This window comes from Xiphophorus maculatus, chromosome 18, assembly GCF_002775205.1.
Source record: "Xiphophorus maculatus strain JP 163 A chromosome 18, X_maculatus-5.0-male, whole genome shotgun sequence".
Classification (NCBI taxonomy): domain Eukaryota; kingdom Metazoa; phylum Chordata; class Actinopteri; order Cyprinodontiformes; family Poeciliidae; genus Xiphophorus; species Xiphophorus maculatus.
Window position 1 is genome coordinate 24051908 of NC_036460.1, and position 16475 is coordinate 24068382.

Consider the following 16475-nt stretch of genomic DNA (forward strand, 5'->3'; position numbering starts at 1 on the left):
GGAGCGCATCAGGGCAGACCCCGACCATCTGATGTGGCTCCTTTCACTGCAAGGGAAGAAAACACTCCGCTATAAGCGCTTCCAAAAAACTTCTCCTCATCCACTACCTGCAGTACCTCAGTACTTTTTATAGCTGTTACATTTGTACAGTAGCGATAAATGGCGTGTTTGAATCCTAAACCTTCAGCCATGATGCAAGATGTCCGGGAAAAAAATTAACCAAACAATAGGATAGCTTATTCTAGTTTAGAAACCAAAAAGAAAAATGTCAAAATCTGAATGATCGAACTCCTCTGTTCCTAATGTTGCTCTTCAAGTCATGCCTGTATTTCATGCTGAATTTAGCTTGTATTTCGGAGAAATAACCAGAGAGAGGGCGTGTGTGTGTGTGGCGGGGTGTGTGTGTGCACAATGACTGTGCATGTGAATATGCGTGCATGTGTGCTGCATGTTGTTCCCGACAATTTGAAGAAGAAGAAGAAATCGGCACCAGTGTGTCCAAATACTGTCTAGTCTGGTTTTTATGACCTGTCATCATCAGCTGGATGTTCTGATTTTATTTTTCTATAAAGTGTCAGAATATATCGATATTTCTTTGATTGGTTTAAACTTGTAATATTTACAGTGGCGAACGAGCATGGATGCGTGTTACGCCTCTTCTCAAGAGGCCGACGTCTCCACTAAAAAAATAAGTCTTAAATTAACCAATTTATTTATTTATTACCATTTGCTCCGGCAAATACTTTTAGACCAAAACAAAAGAAATATCTCGTTTTCCTTCAAAGACAGGACATAGCGATCACCCCTAAAGCTTTAGCTGCTTCATTGTAGTTATTTTTTATTGTTTTAGTTTGATTTCGAAGCTTCTTACCCAGCGTCAAATTTCAGCTTTTATCAGGCGATACCATGTCGGACAGATAGGAAAGTCGTTTCCATTTCTCTGGTGTTTTGGCAGACTTACAATGAGAAAAATGCAATAGGCACACATTTTACACTTGTGCTTTGTTTTTGTTTTATTGTATTGCATCCGAAGAGCCGCATGCACCTGCCGTTTGAAAGCCAGGTCTTGTACTGCACCGCTGCGGCTCGAAAACCTTTTTAATTTTGCACTGAAAGCTGAAGTTATTGAACAAGTGTTTTAACCCATTTGTTTGATTATAGGTTTGTTATAGTTCCAGGTTGGAGAGATTAACTCGAAACTGCCTTTAATTTAAGACATAATTTATTGGGAGAGTTTTGATCTGCCTACATCTACGGGAGTGGAACGATGGTGGTTAATAAAATCGAAACTCAGTGCTTGTATGTGTGTAGTTGCTGTTTTTCATGACTAACATTACCGCAATAAGATGAGTCACTCTTCCTCAGTAAAACATAAAGTCTGGGATTTTCTGAATCTAACAATGTACCAGGGTAATTTCTGCACATTCAACTAAGAAACTGATGAAATAGTAAAAATTTGCCATTCGAGTAAAAAGTCAGCAAAAAAAAATGCAAAAGGCCTCAAAAACTGGCACAGATTTGAGCTGTTATGGTGCCTATAGGGCCAGATTTTACACCATCCGTCCAGTACACATGTACTATACAAAACTCATACATTTCAGAAGTGACGGGACGTGATATTTCACAAAATGTGCAAATTTCTTTGAACTTATACTCGCATAAATCACAATTGTTTTGTCAGCAAAATTGACAAATAAAGAAACTGCTAGAGCAGAGTTAATAGTTTCATGTCCATCTTGGGATGAAAGTTCAGTGCTCCTCGTAGTCTTACACATGTATTTAGAAAATAGTGAGAACTCCTCTGCTGTGTCAGCCACTTCAAGCCTTCAGTATGCTGAGGTGAGTACATCTTCATCAATGAAAAGGATAGTAGAATGGAATGAAATTGGGTAATGTTGATATCAAGTATTTGCTTTGACATTTGGGCTTATTTTGTAACCATCACTTTAAGTTATCAGACTTTTATTTAACATGGCCAATAAAAATGAGCTGTAGGGCGTGCCGTGGTGGCGTAGGGGTTAGCGCAATGTGAACTAGAGCCCACAAAAGACCCCATGGAGGGGTAAAAAAAAAAAGGCTGTGTCCTGGTTTAGGTGGAGATGAGACTCTGTTATAGTAACAGATGCGTAAAATAAACAAGTTATACTGGGTTTTATTTACGTACATAAAACAGTACATCCTCATACAATCCCAGACCAGAAGTGCAATAGTGAAACAGGGATTCTGCAAACAGAAAAGTGTTTCAGCTACATAATTCACCACCACCTGTTTATTGAAGAGTGTAAAATAAACGCTCCTTTACTCAACTTCTATTCTGATAAACTAGTTGGGTTTTTTTTTTTTACCCCTCCAGAGGGTCTTTTTGTGGGCTCTAGTGTCCCTTTTTACAAAAGTAGGCTGACAGGAATGGGGGGAAGACATGCGGCAAATGTCGCCAGGTCCAGGAGTCGAACCCGCGACAACCGCGTTGAGGACTCAAGGCCTCCAAATACGGGTCGTGCTAACCACTACGCCACCACGGCATGCCCTGTTTTTTTGTTTTTTATTATTAGTTTAGCTTGTCAGTGGGCGTTGGTCCAGTTCATCTGAAGATTTGACTTGTGAGAGGAGTTTTTGGGGGTATTTTCAGTTCCCCTTTCCGCTGTTTCGCCAAGTTTCCATGATTAAGTTATACCTCAGAAGAGATGGAGGAAATCCTGTGATACGGTTTATAACAGGTCAAAACAACATCAACCAAAAAGAAAGTAAAATATAAGTAATTTGGTGAGGGGATGAAACAACAGCTGAGCTCGGAGTTCTGCATACTGCTATTGACTAGGATTTATTGATTTATCCTGCAAACATTAAAGTCGAATATTTCCAAATATGTTTAATGAAAATGAAACATTTTTATATTAAATAGTATAAAACAAACAATTGATGAGACAGCACTTTTCAGGATGGAGGACATCCTGTGTGAAGATAGTTCCACTTCTCCTTTTATTAGAATAAAGCATTGCGTCTCATCTGATCCTAACACACAGACTGAGCACAATGGAAGCAGTAATTTCATTCCTCGGTAGGTTTTAATTTTGCTTACTTTGATATGATTTGACATATTTGATAACATCATATTATCATGTTATCATGTTATCTCACTAATCCTTTATCACTCTCTGTTTCAGTTCTTTCATTGTTACCACAGCTCATAGTGTCTGAGGGTAAGTGCTTCATACAACTACATCATTGGGAGAAAATATTGCCGTTTTTCAGATGATAGTTTATGATTTTATGGAAAGCAACTCTTCATGTTTTTTTTTTCCCCCCTGACGCATGGTTTATTTTCTCTCTACAGTTCCCACTACAACCTCATACAGGGCCATCGTGGAGATAGTTTCGGGAGATTCCCGGATCTTCAGCGGGGAAAGTCTGAAGCTGAGATGCGTCATCCCCAACAAGTACCAGGCCTCCTGGGATTACCTGTGGTTCAGGGGATCTGTGCAGCTCCCACAGTCTGGCGAGATATACCAGCTGTGGAAGGCCAACGTTAAAGAAAGCGGCAAATATTCCTGCCAAGGACAGAGAGAGACGGATGTGGGAACCATAAAAACACTAAGAAGTCTACCTTACGAGATCCATGTTGATGGTAAGATCTTGTGTTCAACAAGAAACAAAAGTGTGTTTTTTTGGTCTTTCTTCCTCATTCCCGTATTTCCGAAACTGTCAAACGGCAAATTCTTCCTGACCTGGTCAACTTCTTCTTTAGCCCTGAGCTAGGGGTTGGTGGTGACTTAAAATTTTATCACGGTATTTTGACAACGGTGAAAGTGACAATAAGAACTATTTGTTACTCTTTTTTTACATAACTACTGAGTTGTATAAAACCCAGTTACATTTCTTGAAAAGCATTACCCATTTGTAAAGTCCTCTCTTTATGCGTCTTTTGGACACCAGTCACATCAAAAAATGGGATTTGTATCATTAAATGGTACACAGGAGCTGCACTTAATCATATTTTCAAAAGAACTGATATTTATTTATTGAACAAACAGTGGAGAAAACAGTAAAAACAACAATCCTCATAATGCAAACATTCATGGGTTTTAATAAGCATCATGAATTGAAATTTATATATCCAAATACTTAAAATACATTTATTGTGATAAATGATAAACGATGCGATAAATTCCCAACCCTACACTGAAATGCAAAATCAAGCTACCTCTATCAAATACCCTCAAATAAAAGCTCAGCACAGACTAAATGACTAATGGAAAACTTTTTTCTTTGTCTTTTTCAGGAGGGTATGCCATCCTGCAAATGGCAAAACGCCCTGTCCTCGTTGGAGATGCCCTGGATTTGAAATGCCGTCTCCGAGGGAACGCTCCCGTCCATGAGACAATCTTGTACAGAGACGGGATTGAAGTGATGGTGCAGAGCGGGAGCAGCTTGAATTTCCACCTCCCCCACGTCGCCCTGGAGGATGAAGGAAGGTACTCATGCAGGGTATCCTGGGACCTGAGTCGACGTACGCACTCCGTGATGTCAGTTCCCATTCTGGTGAATATCTTAGGTGAGTTAAACATTTATGTTTAGCGAGATATGGGCCAGTACCAGTGCCAGAAATCAATCCCCAGAGATTTAACTTGCAAGTGACTTTGTTTCTTCATTTGATCTATATCAGAGGTTCTAACCGAGCCGGTGTTGGAGATTGAGAAAGACAACGCCCAGCTTGAACGGAATAAAATGCGCCTCATCTGTCACGTCCAGTACAACGCCCCCGCCCCAGCCCCTCCTGTAAATTACTATTTCTACAAGAACAACAATCTGTTGGGACCAGCAACCTCACTGAACCACGTGCACGTCGGAAAGGCTGCAGGATGGTACAGCTGCAGAGCCAAGGTGCCAAAGCTGGATATCGTGAGGTGGAGCAAGCCCCAGAGCTTCGGAGAGGTCACAGGTGCTTAAGAGTAAATCTGCCCTACTGATTATTACACGTGGTGGTGAAAAAAGCACTCTGAAGTCATGCTGGACTTCTAAGGTGACCTTCTCCTTGACCCTACAGGGCCACCATTGATGCCTCCCCGTCCTCATCACAGAAATCAGATGACATCCCGATCACCCCCACACACCTTCTCGGCTCCTGAGACTCAGCCTGCATCCCCAACATACTTTGCTTCAACACCGTCTTCCGATCAGCACACAGAGAGTCCCAGCCCATCCTCGCCATCGTCTGAGTCCTCGGTCTCAACCAGTCTGCCGACTTCAGGCCAGCTGCCAGGCTAAACGCAAACCCCAGAACCTCAGAGTGTGTCATGGGGACTATTTTAGAAAGTCCTGTAAAGGTGTGACTGATGTGAAATTTTCGCCAGGTGTTGGTAACAACCTCAGTTCTTTGTTTTTAACCAATCATAAGTTGGTCCTTGTGTGACGACTTGATAACGACACACCTTTCTATTGGCCGTCATTTTGGACTGACCCTGACAAGGGGCAGGATGGTTTTCAAATCACTGGTAGATTTCAGCTTTTTTCTTGGCTTTCCGTGACTTTTTTCCACCACCCTTTAAATACTTTTCACATTACGACACACAACTTAATTTATATGTATGGATTATTTGGGTTGTTATCAATACCAGGTGAGAATCTTATGTCAATAGCACCGTTAGAAATATATTTACTATTAAAAACTGTGATTTTTTTTTACCAGCTGTACCTGGAAACTCCTTTTAAACCATACCATCGTACCTAGCAGAGCAATAATCTGAGGCTTTCTAACAATTATTAGCACCACCCTGGTCTGCTATTATAGTTATGTGTATGTGTTAATAATTCTTTGCATCAGTTTTCTCTGAGTGTCATGAAACTAACTTTTAATACAGTAAGAAAAAACAAATATTGTGTTTTAACCCAATAAAGCTTTCGATAAGCTGCATGAACGGTTGACTTTATTTTCAATTTACCTTTATAACAATCCTACAGCACATCAAAAACATTTTAAATATTGGAAAACATGTGGGATTAACTTGCCAGTAGATATTACTAGAATCTTCTGCACTAGAAAAAGATTTATAAGATAACAAAAGTTTGAAAAAAATAATATCAGATCACAGAGACATTATTTGCTTACTAAATACTCACTTTTGCTGTGACAGTCAAAATAGTTACAGTGTTGTCAGATTTACACTCCTTTGTGTTTTCCACAGTTTATGTTACAGACATATTCTGTAACTGATTAAAGTGTAGTTTTCTACATAAATTAGCACAAAATAACAGTGGAAACATGTTCAAATATTCTTGGATGTTAAGAAAAATAATGTAACATATGGGGTACATCCTTGAGATGCTTCTTCAACTTGATTTGAGTCCATCCTTGGTAAAGTCATCTGAAATCATACGCGCTTGTCTATATGTGATTTCATAGCTCGCAGTGCGTATCGGGGGGGAAATCAAGCAATTAAGTCAAACGAATTGTCTGTGGATCTCAGAGACTGAATTGTGTCAAAACACAGATTTTGGACGCCCCAAAAAGCGTTTTGACCAATATTATTTGGACGTGGAAGAAGCTTGGTTCCAAAATCTTCCTGGTTCTGGCTGCAAATTCTAACTGAATCCTGAGGGAAGAAGGTCAAAAAGCTAATCATGAACCTTGTAGTTCTTTAGGCAGAGGTCCAGGTCTCATTTGTGGAGACGGAAACATCTAGAAAATCAACCGCTGCTAATTCTCAAGTTACCGATCCTTTGTGGCAGTGACCGGACAGACATGTCAGCCTTTGAATCTTGTCGAAACACACCTTGGCGATTTGCAGATCAAGAAAATGAATCGTCTGGTCTGATGAACCCAAAACAGAACATTTGGTCTAAACGTCAAGCATCATACCTGGAGAGAAAAAAACAAAAAACCCTAACCCTAAAATAACAGTTACCAAATATAAAAACATCTTCCGAAAACCTGAGTCTAAGATGCCCCTGAACTAAGTCAGCAATTCATCTGTAAAGACCACAATTACCCGAAGCACACTGGCGAGAAATCTTCAGGAGCTACATATCTGTTCCTGCAGCAACATCAGACAGTGGGACCCCTGAATAAAATTCAATTACATATCTCTGGAAAGACCAAACAACCTTAGCAATTATTATTATTACTATTGTTATTGTTATTAATAGTAGTGTATAATTAACAATTATTAATCTATTATATTTGTTCTATACATTTACAAAAACCCTTGAAAGGATCTTTTACATTTGACAATAATGGATTGTTTTGTGTTGACTTTTATTTAATTATTTTTAAGAACTATACACTAAGAGGTTTTTGAATAAATCTTTAATGAAACAAGATGTGGAAAATTTGAAGGGGTGATAATAATTTCTTCTGGCACTGGACATGTCTGGTAAACATAAAGAAACAGCAAAAGACACATAAGGAAGAAGATGACAGGAGATGTTTGTGTTTGACATGCAAAGCTGATCGTGTGTTAGCATTTACCTGAGGGGAAAAAAAACAGAGTTCATTTTACAGGAAGAGAGAAATTGTTAGACCTGACATGGAGGAATTAAAAATTGCAAAATATTTTTTAAAATCTTTCACAATACAGTGCCTTGCAAAAGTATTCATACCCTATTTTGTCATTGCCAAAATTGTTTGCCCCCAGTAATTTTATTAAAATCTGTCATTTACTATTATTCCTAAGGGGGGGTTTTGTCCATGTTGCCAAAATGCACTTAATAGTTGTACTTTTGAATGCTTTTGTGAGATTATATGGCTGCATGTACTACATACATTATTGACAAGCAGTTCTTTCACATTAACTCTTTATTTATATAAACATTGGTTTTATCTTATATATTTACTTGTTGTTTTCTTTTCTGTTGGTTTACTTTCATGTGCATACATTCATTTTGCACTTCCTTTCCCATATTATGACTTAAATCTTGATTTTCTGTCATTGCAGCTGTCCGTTTTGTCTCTTGAGGTCATGAGTGGTTGGTTTATTTAGAAGTTTCTAAATGAGAGAATTTAGAGAATTTGACCCAGACGTTTGATGATAATAACAAACTTACAGACAAATAATTCACAGTTACAGAGTAGCACCCTCAGTATTTGGTGATTTCACCCGTGTGGTGAGGTTGTAACAGTTCAGCAGAAGAAAGAAGTCGCCGGTGTCGCAAACAGAAAGGGGCTTCAGGCTTTGTCTGAGTACAGAAGGAACCCGGAGAAGATGCTGTCGTCCTCGCTGCTGGCGTAAACCCCATTCCAGTCTCTGAATGTCTCCATCCAGACCTGATCTCCAGCTGCCAGTCTCAGCACCACCAGAGTGGATGCCTGGTCGATGTCCTGGCCGTATAGGGAGTCCCGTGTCCTGACTTTCCGTAACCCGTTCACCACAAGTGTGGCTCGCAGAGGCTGGTTCCGCACGGTGATGTGGAAGGAGAAGACGTAAACCCCGGGGTGGACGCATGTGAAGCTGTTGGAGCTCATATTGAAGTGGTTTTCTTCGTTGTAGAATATCTTGTCAAAGCGGATCGGGAAGCCAGAGGGAGGAAAGGATTTCTTTGGAGAGATGCCGACACTGAAGGCAGAGCGTTTCTGAAGCATTCCTGAACCTTTTGCTCCTTTTAATCCACGAAAGCCCCGCTCACCTCTGATGCCAGGGTACCCTCTGTCCCCTTTTGGCCCGGGCATCCCTCGTATCCCTTGCGGCCCTTGAGGCCCTGACACTCCTGGCTCTCCTGGAGGTCCGGGGTGTCCTGGATCCCCTCTAATGCCAACAGGTCCAGGGGTGCCATGTTTGCCATGTAATCCTGGAATTCCCATTGCACCCTGAATGCCCGGAGCCCCGGTTTCCCCTCGGTCACCTTTAGGACCTCTCTCCCCAAATATGCCACAGTCTCCTTTATCTCCCTTTTCTCCTTTAGGACCCTGACCCATAGCTGTTCCTGGAGGTCCAACAGGCCCTTCCAGTCCTGGTTCCCCTTTCTCCCCAGCAGTTCCATTCTGGCCATGGTCTCCTTTTTCTCCTTGTTCACCTTTGACACCATGAAATCCTACGTCACCCTTTTCTCCTTTGAGGCCAGCTTCACCTGAAAAGTTTCAAAGTGTTGTCAGAATAAATCCAATGCACAAGTATTTGAGATTTAAGCAACCATCTGAATAATTGTGGACCTTTTTGTGCTGGTTTTCCTGGAATCCCTGGTGGGCCTGATGTTCCAGGGTGTCCTCTCTCACCTTTTTCCCCTGAAAGATTCATTGAAATAAGTAAGGTACAAAGTTATTTGTTTTTGAATGCTACACAAATGGCATTAGACACTTAGCCTCTGGTGTCACCAATACCAAAGTTTTTGTGAACTCTCTTTACCCAAAACCTGAAAATCCAGATCAAAACCTTAAAATAATGTCAATTGCCACTGGTGTTCCTCAAGGTTCTATCCTTGGCCCCCTTTTGCTCATCATGTGCCTCCTTCCTTTTGGCCATATCTTCTGCAAATTCAGTGTGAGCTATCATCTCTCTGCAAAAGACACCCACCTTCTACCTTCTCTAAACTCAACTCTTACCACCTTTCTTGTTCCATAGCTGTTTGTCTGAACGTGCTTAATCTGCGAAGCGACCTTTTGTGCCATAGAATAGTCTTACAAATAAAATGCCCTTATATTAGTTAATAAAACATATTTTATTATTTGTATCATGAAGCATGTTGTCACAATAAAGTTTGCTTTATTTGATTGTACGTACCTTTATCTCCTTTAAAGCCCATTGGACCGCTCATGCCAGGTGGTCCGGGTATACCCTGTGGTCCTGCAGGTCCTATATCACCAGCTAGTCCTAGAAAAGAAAAAATAATTACATGAAGCTATACACACACACACACACACACATGTTTGCATGGCTATCTTTGTGGGAAATTTCCATTGACTTCCATTCATTTCTACACCCTAAACTTTACCCTTATCCTAACCTTAACCATTACATACCTAACTCTAACCCTTAGTTCAAAATCTGACCCCTGACCCAAAAACAGTGTTTCCCCTTGTGAGGACTGAAGCCTGGTGGGTCCCCACAACATAGTATGTGTCAGGAAAATGCTCCCCACAAGGGATTACAAACAAACACACATACTCCCACACACACACACAAGTGTTTTCATGTAATATAATACCATTTACAACCTCATTTAGTTTGATACCTGCTGATCCTCTTTCTCCCTTCGACCCCCTGGGGCCCCTCTCGGGGGGACAGCATTCACAGAAGTTGAAGTAGCACTCGTTGTAGTCTAGCGTGTAGTTGTCAGGTCCAACACCTGTGGGCTCAGTGTTTTCACTGTGGTGCTGTGGAAGGTTGTGGTTCACGTAGGTGGTCCTCACTGCGGTGGGCTGCGGCGGAGGCGGCGGCTGCGGCTGAGGCTGCACGGGGTTTGGCGTCACCACTATCTTCAGAGTCTTGGGGACACTGGTAGTGACAGGGTTGTGCGGCGTGACATGTGGAGCGGGCTTCTTTGTGTACGGGTACTTTGGTTTCGCTGTAGGTTTGGTCTTAGTGCAGAATGCCACGGTGATTGAAACCACAGCTACAGCCACAAGAGTCCACTGGCAGGATATAATCCTCATTGTTGACTGGGATCTGACAATGTATTAGAAAACAACAACACAAAGATCTCAAGTCAGACCTCAGATCTGTTGTAGCACTTATACAGCATCCCTCAGCATGGGCAGAGATTAAATAAATTTAGCTTTTATTGCATTATTTTAATCTCAAACTTTTTTAGATCTACTTTCTATGTATTTATTTGGTGAGGAAAAGCTCACATTAGAGATCAGCGCTTTCTAAACCACCAGTGCAACTGATATTGGCAACCATGAGAAAATAAACACTAAAACATTTCTCCGTTTTTAAGTCGGTAAGTGTCCGTGAATATTAATGAGTAATCTATGACCTCGTTTTCTTTTGGATTATGAATATAAAGTGACTCAGGACCCTATCGCTTATTGCACATTTTAAAAATGGAAAAGACCAGTTAAGACAGTAGTTTTAGTCTTCAGAAGTCTTATCAAGTCTGTAGGAAAATAGCTACTGGATTCATAGTCTGAGTAACCGCAGAGCATAATGCTGCTAATACTGCTAACATAAATACTATATATTTAGCAGTATACAGTAGTATAGTATTATTTTCAGGCATGTTCTGTGCCTCTGATGTGCCAAACATGCTTCATTTAAAGCTGGTTCTAGGCTGGTTCTCCAGGCCTCTATCGTTCCCTTACTTCTTCATTTCAGACGTATGAAGAAAACAGGAAAGTATTTCAACTGGTAAGAGGATAACCAGTATGTGTTGAGAATTCTTGCAGCTTCTTTAAAAAATTTTTCTCCTGGTCTCTTTGCAGCCTTCATGACCAGGTTGGGTCTTTTATTTTTTATTGGTACAGTAACAATTACATTTTTGCTATATCTATTTTGTCTCATAATTTCTTCAATTTTGCTTACTGTGCCTTGGCGCTTACTGTGGACTTGCTGTTACTCTCCTCCTGACTGATACCTTTGTATAATCAGATCCTTTGAGCTTTTGCGAACACTATGCAAATTGTGACTCTAATAAAGGATGAAAATAACGTCTGCATTACTGATTCAAAAGTTGCTTTGACAAGGTATTAGGTGAAGGATTCACCTGGTTAATACGACTTTATATCTACATATAAAATAAATTAATAATTAATAAATATGTACAAGTCAGTTGATTGTACAAAATGTGTCACATTGCGTATGAAAAAGTCTTGAAATGAGTTTTACCTCGCTAAACCTTACAGTACGTGAAAGGTTTTGAAGTTCAAGGGATTATCATACTTTGTTTGCTTTTAGTTAGACGGGTTAATAGGAAATATCCAAAATAACAAATGTTCACAGGTAAATTACTACTTTTTAGCTCCAAGTTGATTTCTGAAATTGGATCAAACCCGGTGCATTGCTCAGATGTGTTTAGAAACCCAACCTTTTATGCTTGGGAGGAAGAGCTGAACAAAAGAAGAGTAAAACCACAGCCACTGTCCAAAAAAAGACAACTTTGAAATCCCTTCAGGACGACTGCAGGACAGCTGGTCATGGCTTGTGCATAATTAGCAAAAGCGTGCTAATTGTCTTTATTAACTACATTACTATTTTCAGATTAACGTGTTTATGCATGCGGGTAAACTCAATCTTATGTCCTGTGCCTTTAAAAAAAAAAAAAAGAGATTTACTGTCTTTAGCATTCTGTCAAATTTCTACATGTAATCTCAACAGAACTCACCCAAATGTGTATGAGTAGTAAAGTCATTTATCCTCTCTAGCGATGTTTCGTCTGCCACACCAGGAGCTCCAGGTCCTTCTGTTACCTCTGCCAGGCTTGGGTGAAAGAACATCTCATCATTGGGGGTTAGGGGTGTTTTTTGTGGGTAAAGCAAAAAAGGGGAGGTCCGCAATCCCACTATGGTGGGCCGAGACCCAAAAAGAACCACTGTGCTGTGGCCCATTCTCTGTGTCCCTGTTGTGTAGAAAGGTGCTTTTGTGACACGGAATACAGCGCCCGCCCGGTGCACTCCCTCCCCGTGATCTGGGCAAGGAGCAGAGGCCGTCGGGGCAATGGGTCACCCGATACGCGAGGCATTCCTTCAGTCCGGGCTCTTAAGGTGGGACAAAGCCAAGCAAAGAGGAGTCTGAGACAGAGAGCCCAATGGCTTTTTTTTTCTTTCTTCAGATGTAGGTTTGGACAATCAGATAGCCACAAAATTCTTAATCCTAATCTTGCAAGCTAATATTCTCAACAAAGTGTGCAATAATTGCAAACTGGCACCATAGCACAGGGAGCTCATTATCTCAATTCACCAGTGGTTGGTTGGAATCCAGAGGAAAGCTTTAGCCTAAAGAGCTCTCGTAATCACTGAGGTGCTGCTAAAACCTGAGCTGTTTGTCGAACGAACCCACTTATCCTTTTAAATCAGTGCAGTTGCAGTGCTCGCCTAATCACTGTGGCGGACTTCTTTTCTTCCTGCACAAGAACTCTCAAGGTTGCTGGCAGCGACATCTGGGTAGCTGCGATTGTGAGGCCCGGACAATGACTCATTCTTGCGGCGTAACCGGATCGCCTCAGGTTTTTGTCGAAAAGTGATTTTCAGGTGGCTGTCGAGCTGAAACTCTTGACTTACCAGTGACAAAGAATGTTTGAAAAGTGGTCATGCCTCGGTTGCCGGAGACCCCGTGTCCTTGGGGAGATCTGTGACCGGCTAAAAGTGAGCAGGGAGACGGGAAAGGAAATTGGGGAAAATGGAGAGGGTTAGCGGTATCTGAAGGATGAGGATTGTGTTTGTTTGAAGCATGATTTTTGAAACACTTTGCAGCTAATGTGAACTGTCCAAAGAAAATTTGAAAATGCAGAAAGCTTGTGAGAAAGACTAGAGTTATTTTGGTTTCCTCCTTGCCTTCAGAGGGTCCAGGCTCACCTGTACACTGACAATACTCTGGCAACAGTACTCTGGCTTAAAGCCTGGAAGTGACCAAGAAGCCCCTAGATTCACATTTTATGCACATTCAGCTGTTTCCTACTACCGGATTGAGAATATCCTACGTGGGACACAATAACCACTTATTCAATGCCACTGACTTCGAAACTGCATGAAAGTTTCTGTAACCTTGCAAAGAAGTTATAATCAAAAAGCTGCTTGTTTAGATGCTGTCAGTACAGTCCCTTGAAAATGTTATTTTTGCTTTTTTGGCACTTAAATGTTTCTGATTATAGGCTGAGTTAGATTACCCTGAGCCATCTCTGTAGTTATACTGCTATAGGCTTAGGTTACTGGAGGAAAAACTGACGACCTTTTCTCACATCCTTCTTCTGGTTCTCCTGGAGGTTTCCTCGTATTACATGGAAGTTTTTCCTCTCCACTGTCACTACATGCATGCTCGGTATGCGGGATTGCTGTAAAGTCAACAACACAAGCGACTGTTCACTGTTGCTACATCGTCCAGGAGGAGTGAATGCTGCAAGTCAACGAGTCTATGAAATATGCTGGGTAGGATGGAAACTACAAATAACAATCGGTATATGATTGAATTGAAATCACTTTCTCTGCAGAGTACCTCAAGACGATATTTGTTGTGAATTGGCTTCGTATAAATAAACCAAATTTAACTGATTATCAGATAAATTGAAATATCAGACAAAATACATTGTATAATAATAATGCATTTTATTTATTAGTGATTTTCAAGACTGAACATCAAAAGAGTTTATTGTGAACAAAGGTAAAAAAATAAAAAGTGCTACAAAGAGGACATATAAAATAAAGAGTTTGTGTTGTGACATGTCTGGGAAGGTTAAGTTTATTAAGTTAGTTTGAACAGTTGAGTTATGAGAAAATTAACCTCAGTAAAGCGAGTAAGCAACCAATCAGCTCTGATCGGTTGCTTCTGGCCAGAGCGGTCTATTTCTGCAGATGGCGGTAGGACCACAAAAAAAGGTTTTTGGTTTCTTTGCAGATAATTTGTCTCACTTGAGGACCATGGTGCCAGTTTTAACAAATATGTAAAAGACATTTTTATAAAAGTTACCCACTGCAGCTTTAAAATATCGAGAAGCTAACAAAGTCTTAATAAAAGTTGAACTATTTTTTTTGTTTCGACGAAACTGACTGACTTCTGCTTCTTTAAAATAGTTCACCGAAGCTTCTTAAATCTGTGCACACACACCATGAAAGGATGGAGACAGGAAGGAGTTAAGTTACCAGTGCAGCCGAGCAGAGAGAGGACCAAAGAAGACTTAGCTGGATGGAGGTGTATTAACTTACATTAACCCTCTGCATGTAAAGGAGATCCTCAAGCTGCTGTGAACGTGTGAGGAGAAAGTTAGAGAGGGATTTAGACATGTTTAATAAAGCAAAGAAGCAAATAAAAACTATGAAATGATTGTCACTTATATCTTGCTAAACATTGCAATTTTGTATATATATTTTTTTGTTCCCTGCTGAGATATTATGATGTGATAATTTATCACTTTGGGCAATTACCAGTTTTAGTTTGCTTTTCTATAACAACGTTTTCATTTACAAGCATCTCTGGTGCTTCCTAAAGCACTTTGATTCAGATGTGCAAATACAAAGATACATTTTTCCCACTTTGAAAACCAAATGTATTACATACATAAATATGTATGGGTTGTTAGGTGAGTCCATTTTATTTAGTGATGTTAATATTGTATGTCTGAGATGGTCATTATTGCAGAAATATTTATTAACAAAATAGGTGTAAAAACTACTTTTAGGGGGGGCATTCATAATTTCTTGAACTTGATACTGTAGAGATAGTAAAGGTGACGGTTTAGATCTGTGTAAAAATGACGTGTTTCTGACACGTCAGATCTGAGTCCATTTGAAAAAGGAAATGTAAAAAATTGGTCAGAGAACAGAACCTCGTGAAAGACCTCTGCAGCTCCCGGTGAGAGACGTTAAATTCAATCTTTTCTAAGACATTTTCAGCTGTTCTGTCCAATATTTATTTATTTTATTTTATTTTTTTTGGCTCCACTTTCCCACCACGAACAAGCCTCAGTGGTAAGCTTTAATCTGCCTAACAAACTGCATGAACCTCAGAAGGACTAGAAAGGTCTGGTATCAACTTCTCTGTCCCTCCCTGCCTCGGTGAGTTTCACAGTAAAATTCTTGGGAATCAGTCAAACATTCCTTCACAGCAGCTCGCTCAGGCTGGGACATTTCCTGTTTTAATTATTTATTTATTTGTTTTTAATTTTTACTTAAGGTCTTATTCCTATAAACAGTAGCAGAGCAAAACCACTTTGAAATACTTTCATCACAAGTCAGCTTTGGTGTACTTTTGTGGCAAATTTAACACCCGAGCAAAATGGTCCCATATGGACAGTCAAAAACTACTATTTCTTTGCATGTCCACTTGGTGGCAGACTTTCTTTTTTCTTTGCCCTTTTAGATGAATTTATGGCTTGCAATGTACCTGGTTTGAGCCCCACAAGGTAACTGCAATCAAGTGAATATATACGGCAATTCATACTAATATTAGCTTTACAAATGTTTACCGATTACAAACAGGTCAATCTTTATCAGGCCTCATTTTTAGTCAACAGAGTCAACTAAAGACATTTTTCATCTTAATTGAAAGAGTATTGACTCAGTCCCCACCCAGGCTTTGGTTTTTATCAGCCTCTCCCTTGGTCATATTCCACTTGTTCATGGATCGGATTCCACGGAAATGGGAGGTGTGTCGTGCAGTAGATTTCTCGTCTATCTTTGATCTGTAAAAATGTCAATAATTGCACAATGTCTCTTAATGTCGCAACACAATACCCATTTCATCAAACATCGGCGAAGAAAAGAAGAAAGAAATCATTTGGACGCATGAAATAATGGCTATTGTCAAACCTCAGGAAACCTCTGTTGTACATATATGGCGGTAATATTCTGAAGTTTCAATAGTCTGTGTGCGTGCATAATGTAATCAATGTCCAGT

General features: G+C 40.3%; 2 protein-coding genes across 2 annotated transcripts; one reads left to right on the forward strand and one right to left on the reverse strand.

Annotated features, from left to right (window-relative positions):
* Positions 1–2986: 2986 nt before the first annotated feature.
* Positions 2987–5911, forward strand: LOC102220103 (low affinity immunoglobulin gamma Fc region receptor III-like). Its single transcript, XM_014472104.2, has 6 exons — positions 2987–3058; positions 3165–3200; positions 3335–3625; positions 4280–4552; positions 4664–4939; positions 5045–5911. Exons 1-6 carry the CDS (start codon positions 3034–3036, stop codon positions 5263–5265), a joined length of 1122 nt encoding a protein of 373 aa, XP_014327590.2. The 5' UTR covers positions 2987–3033; the 3' UTR covers positions 5266–5911.
* Positions 5912–8080: 2169 nt separating this feature from the next.
* Positions 8081–14146, reverse strand: otol1 (otolin 1). Its single transcript, XM_005808012.2, has 5 exons — positions 12253–14146; positions 10162–10595; positions 9711–9800; positions 9143–9214; positions 8081–9060 (listed from the first exon to the last, which is right to left on the reverse strand). The coding sequence occupies exons 2-5, from the start codon at positions 10580–10582 to the stop codon at positions 8162–8164; spliced, it is 1482 nt and encodes a 493-aa protein (XP_005808069.1). The 5' UTR covers positions 10583–10595; positions 12253–14146; the 3' UTR covers positions 8081–8161.
* Positions 14147–16475: the final 2329 nt, after the last annotated feature.

What these genes read in the sequence shown, in the direction of transcription:
- LOC102220103 (XM_014472104.2), top strand. Translation starts at nt 3,034, where the DNA reads ATGGAAGCAGTAATTTCATTCCTCG. An exon ending in AGCAGTAATTTCATTCCTCG is followed by an intron (nt 3,059 to 3,164) that starts GTAGGTTTTAAT and finishes TCTCTGTTTCAG; the next exon opens with TTCTTTCATTGTTACCACAG. An exon ending in GAGCTTCGGAGAGGTCACAG is followed by an intron (nt 4,940 to 5,044) that starts GTGCTTAAGAGT and finishes TTGACCCTACAG; the next exon opens with GGCCACCATTGATGCCTCCC.
- otol1 (XM_005808012.2), bottom strand. Translation starts at nt 10,582, where the DNA reads ATGAGGATTATATCCTGCCAGTGGACTCTTGTGGCTGTAGCTGTGGTT. An exon ending in GGGAGAAAGAGGATCAGCAG is followed by an intron (nt 9,801 to 10,161) that starts GTATCAAACTAA and finishes TTTCTTTTCTAG; the next exon opens with GACTAGCTGGTGATATAGGA. An exon ending in AGGAAAACCAGCACAAAAAG is followed by an intron (nt 9,061 to 9,142) that starts GTCCACAATTAT and finishes GAAACTTTTCAG; the next exon opens with GTGAAGCTGGCCTCAAAGGA.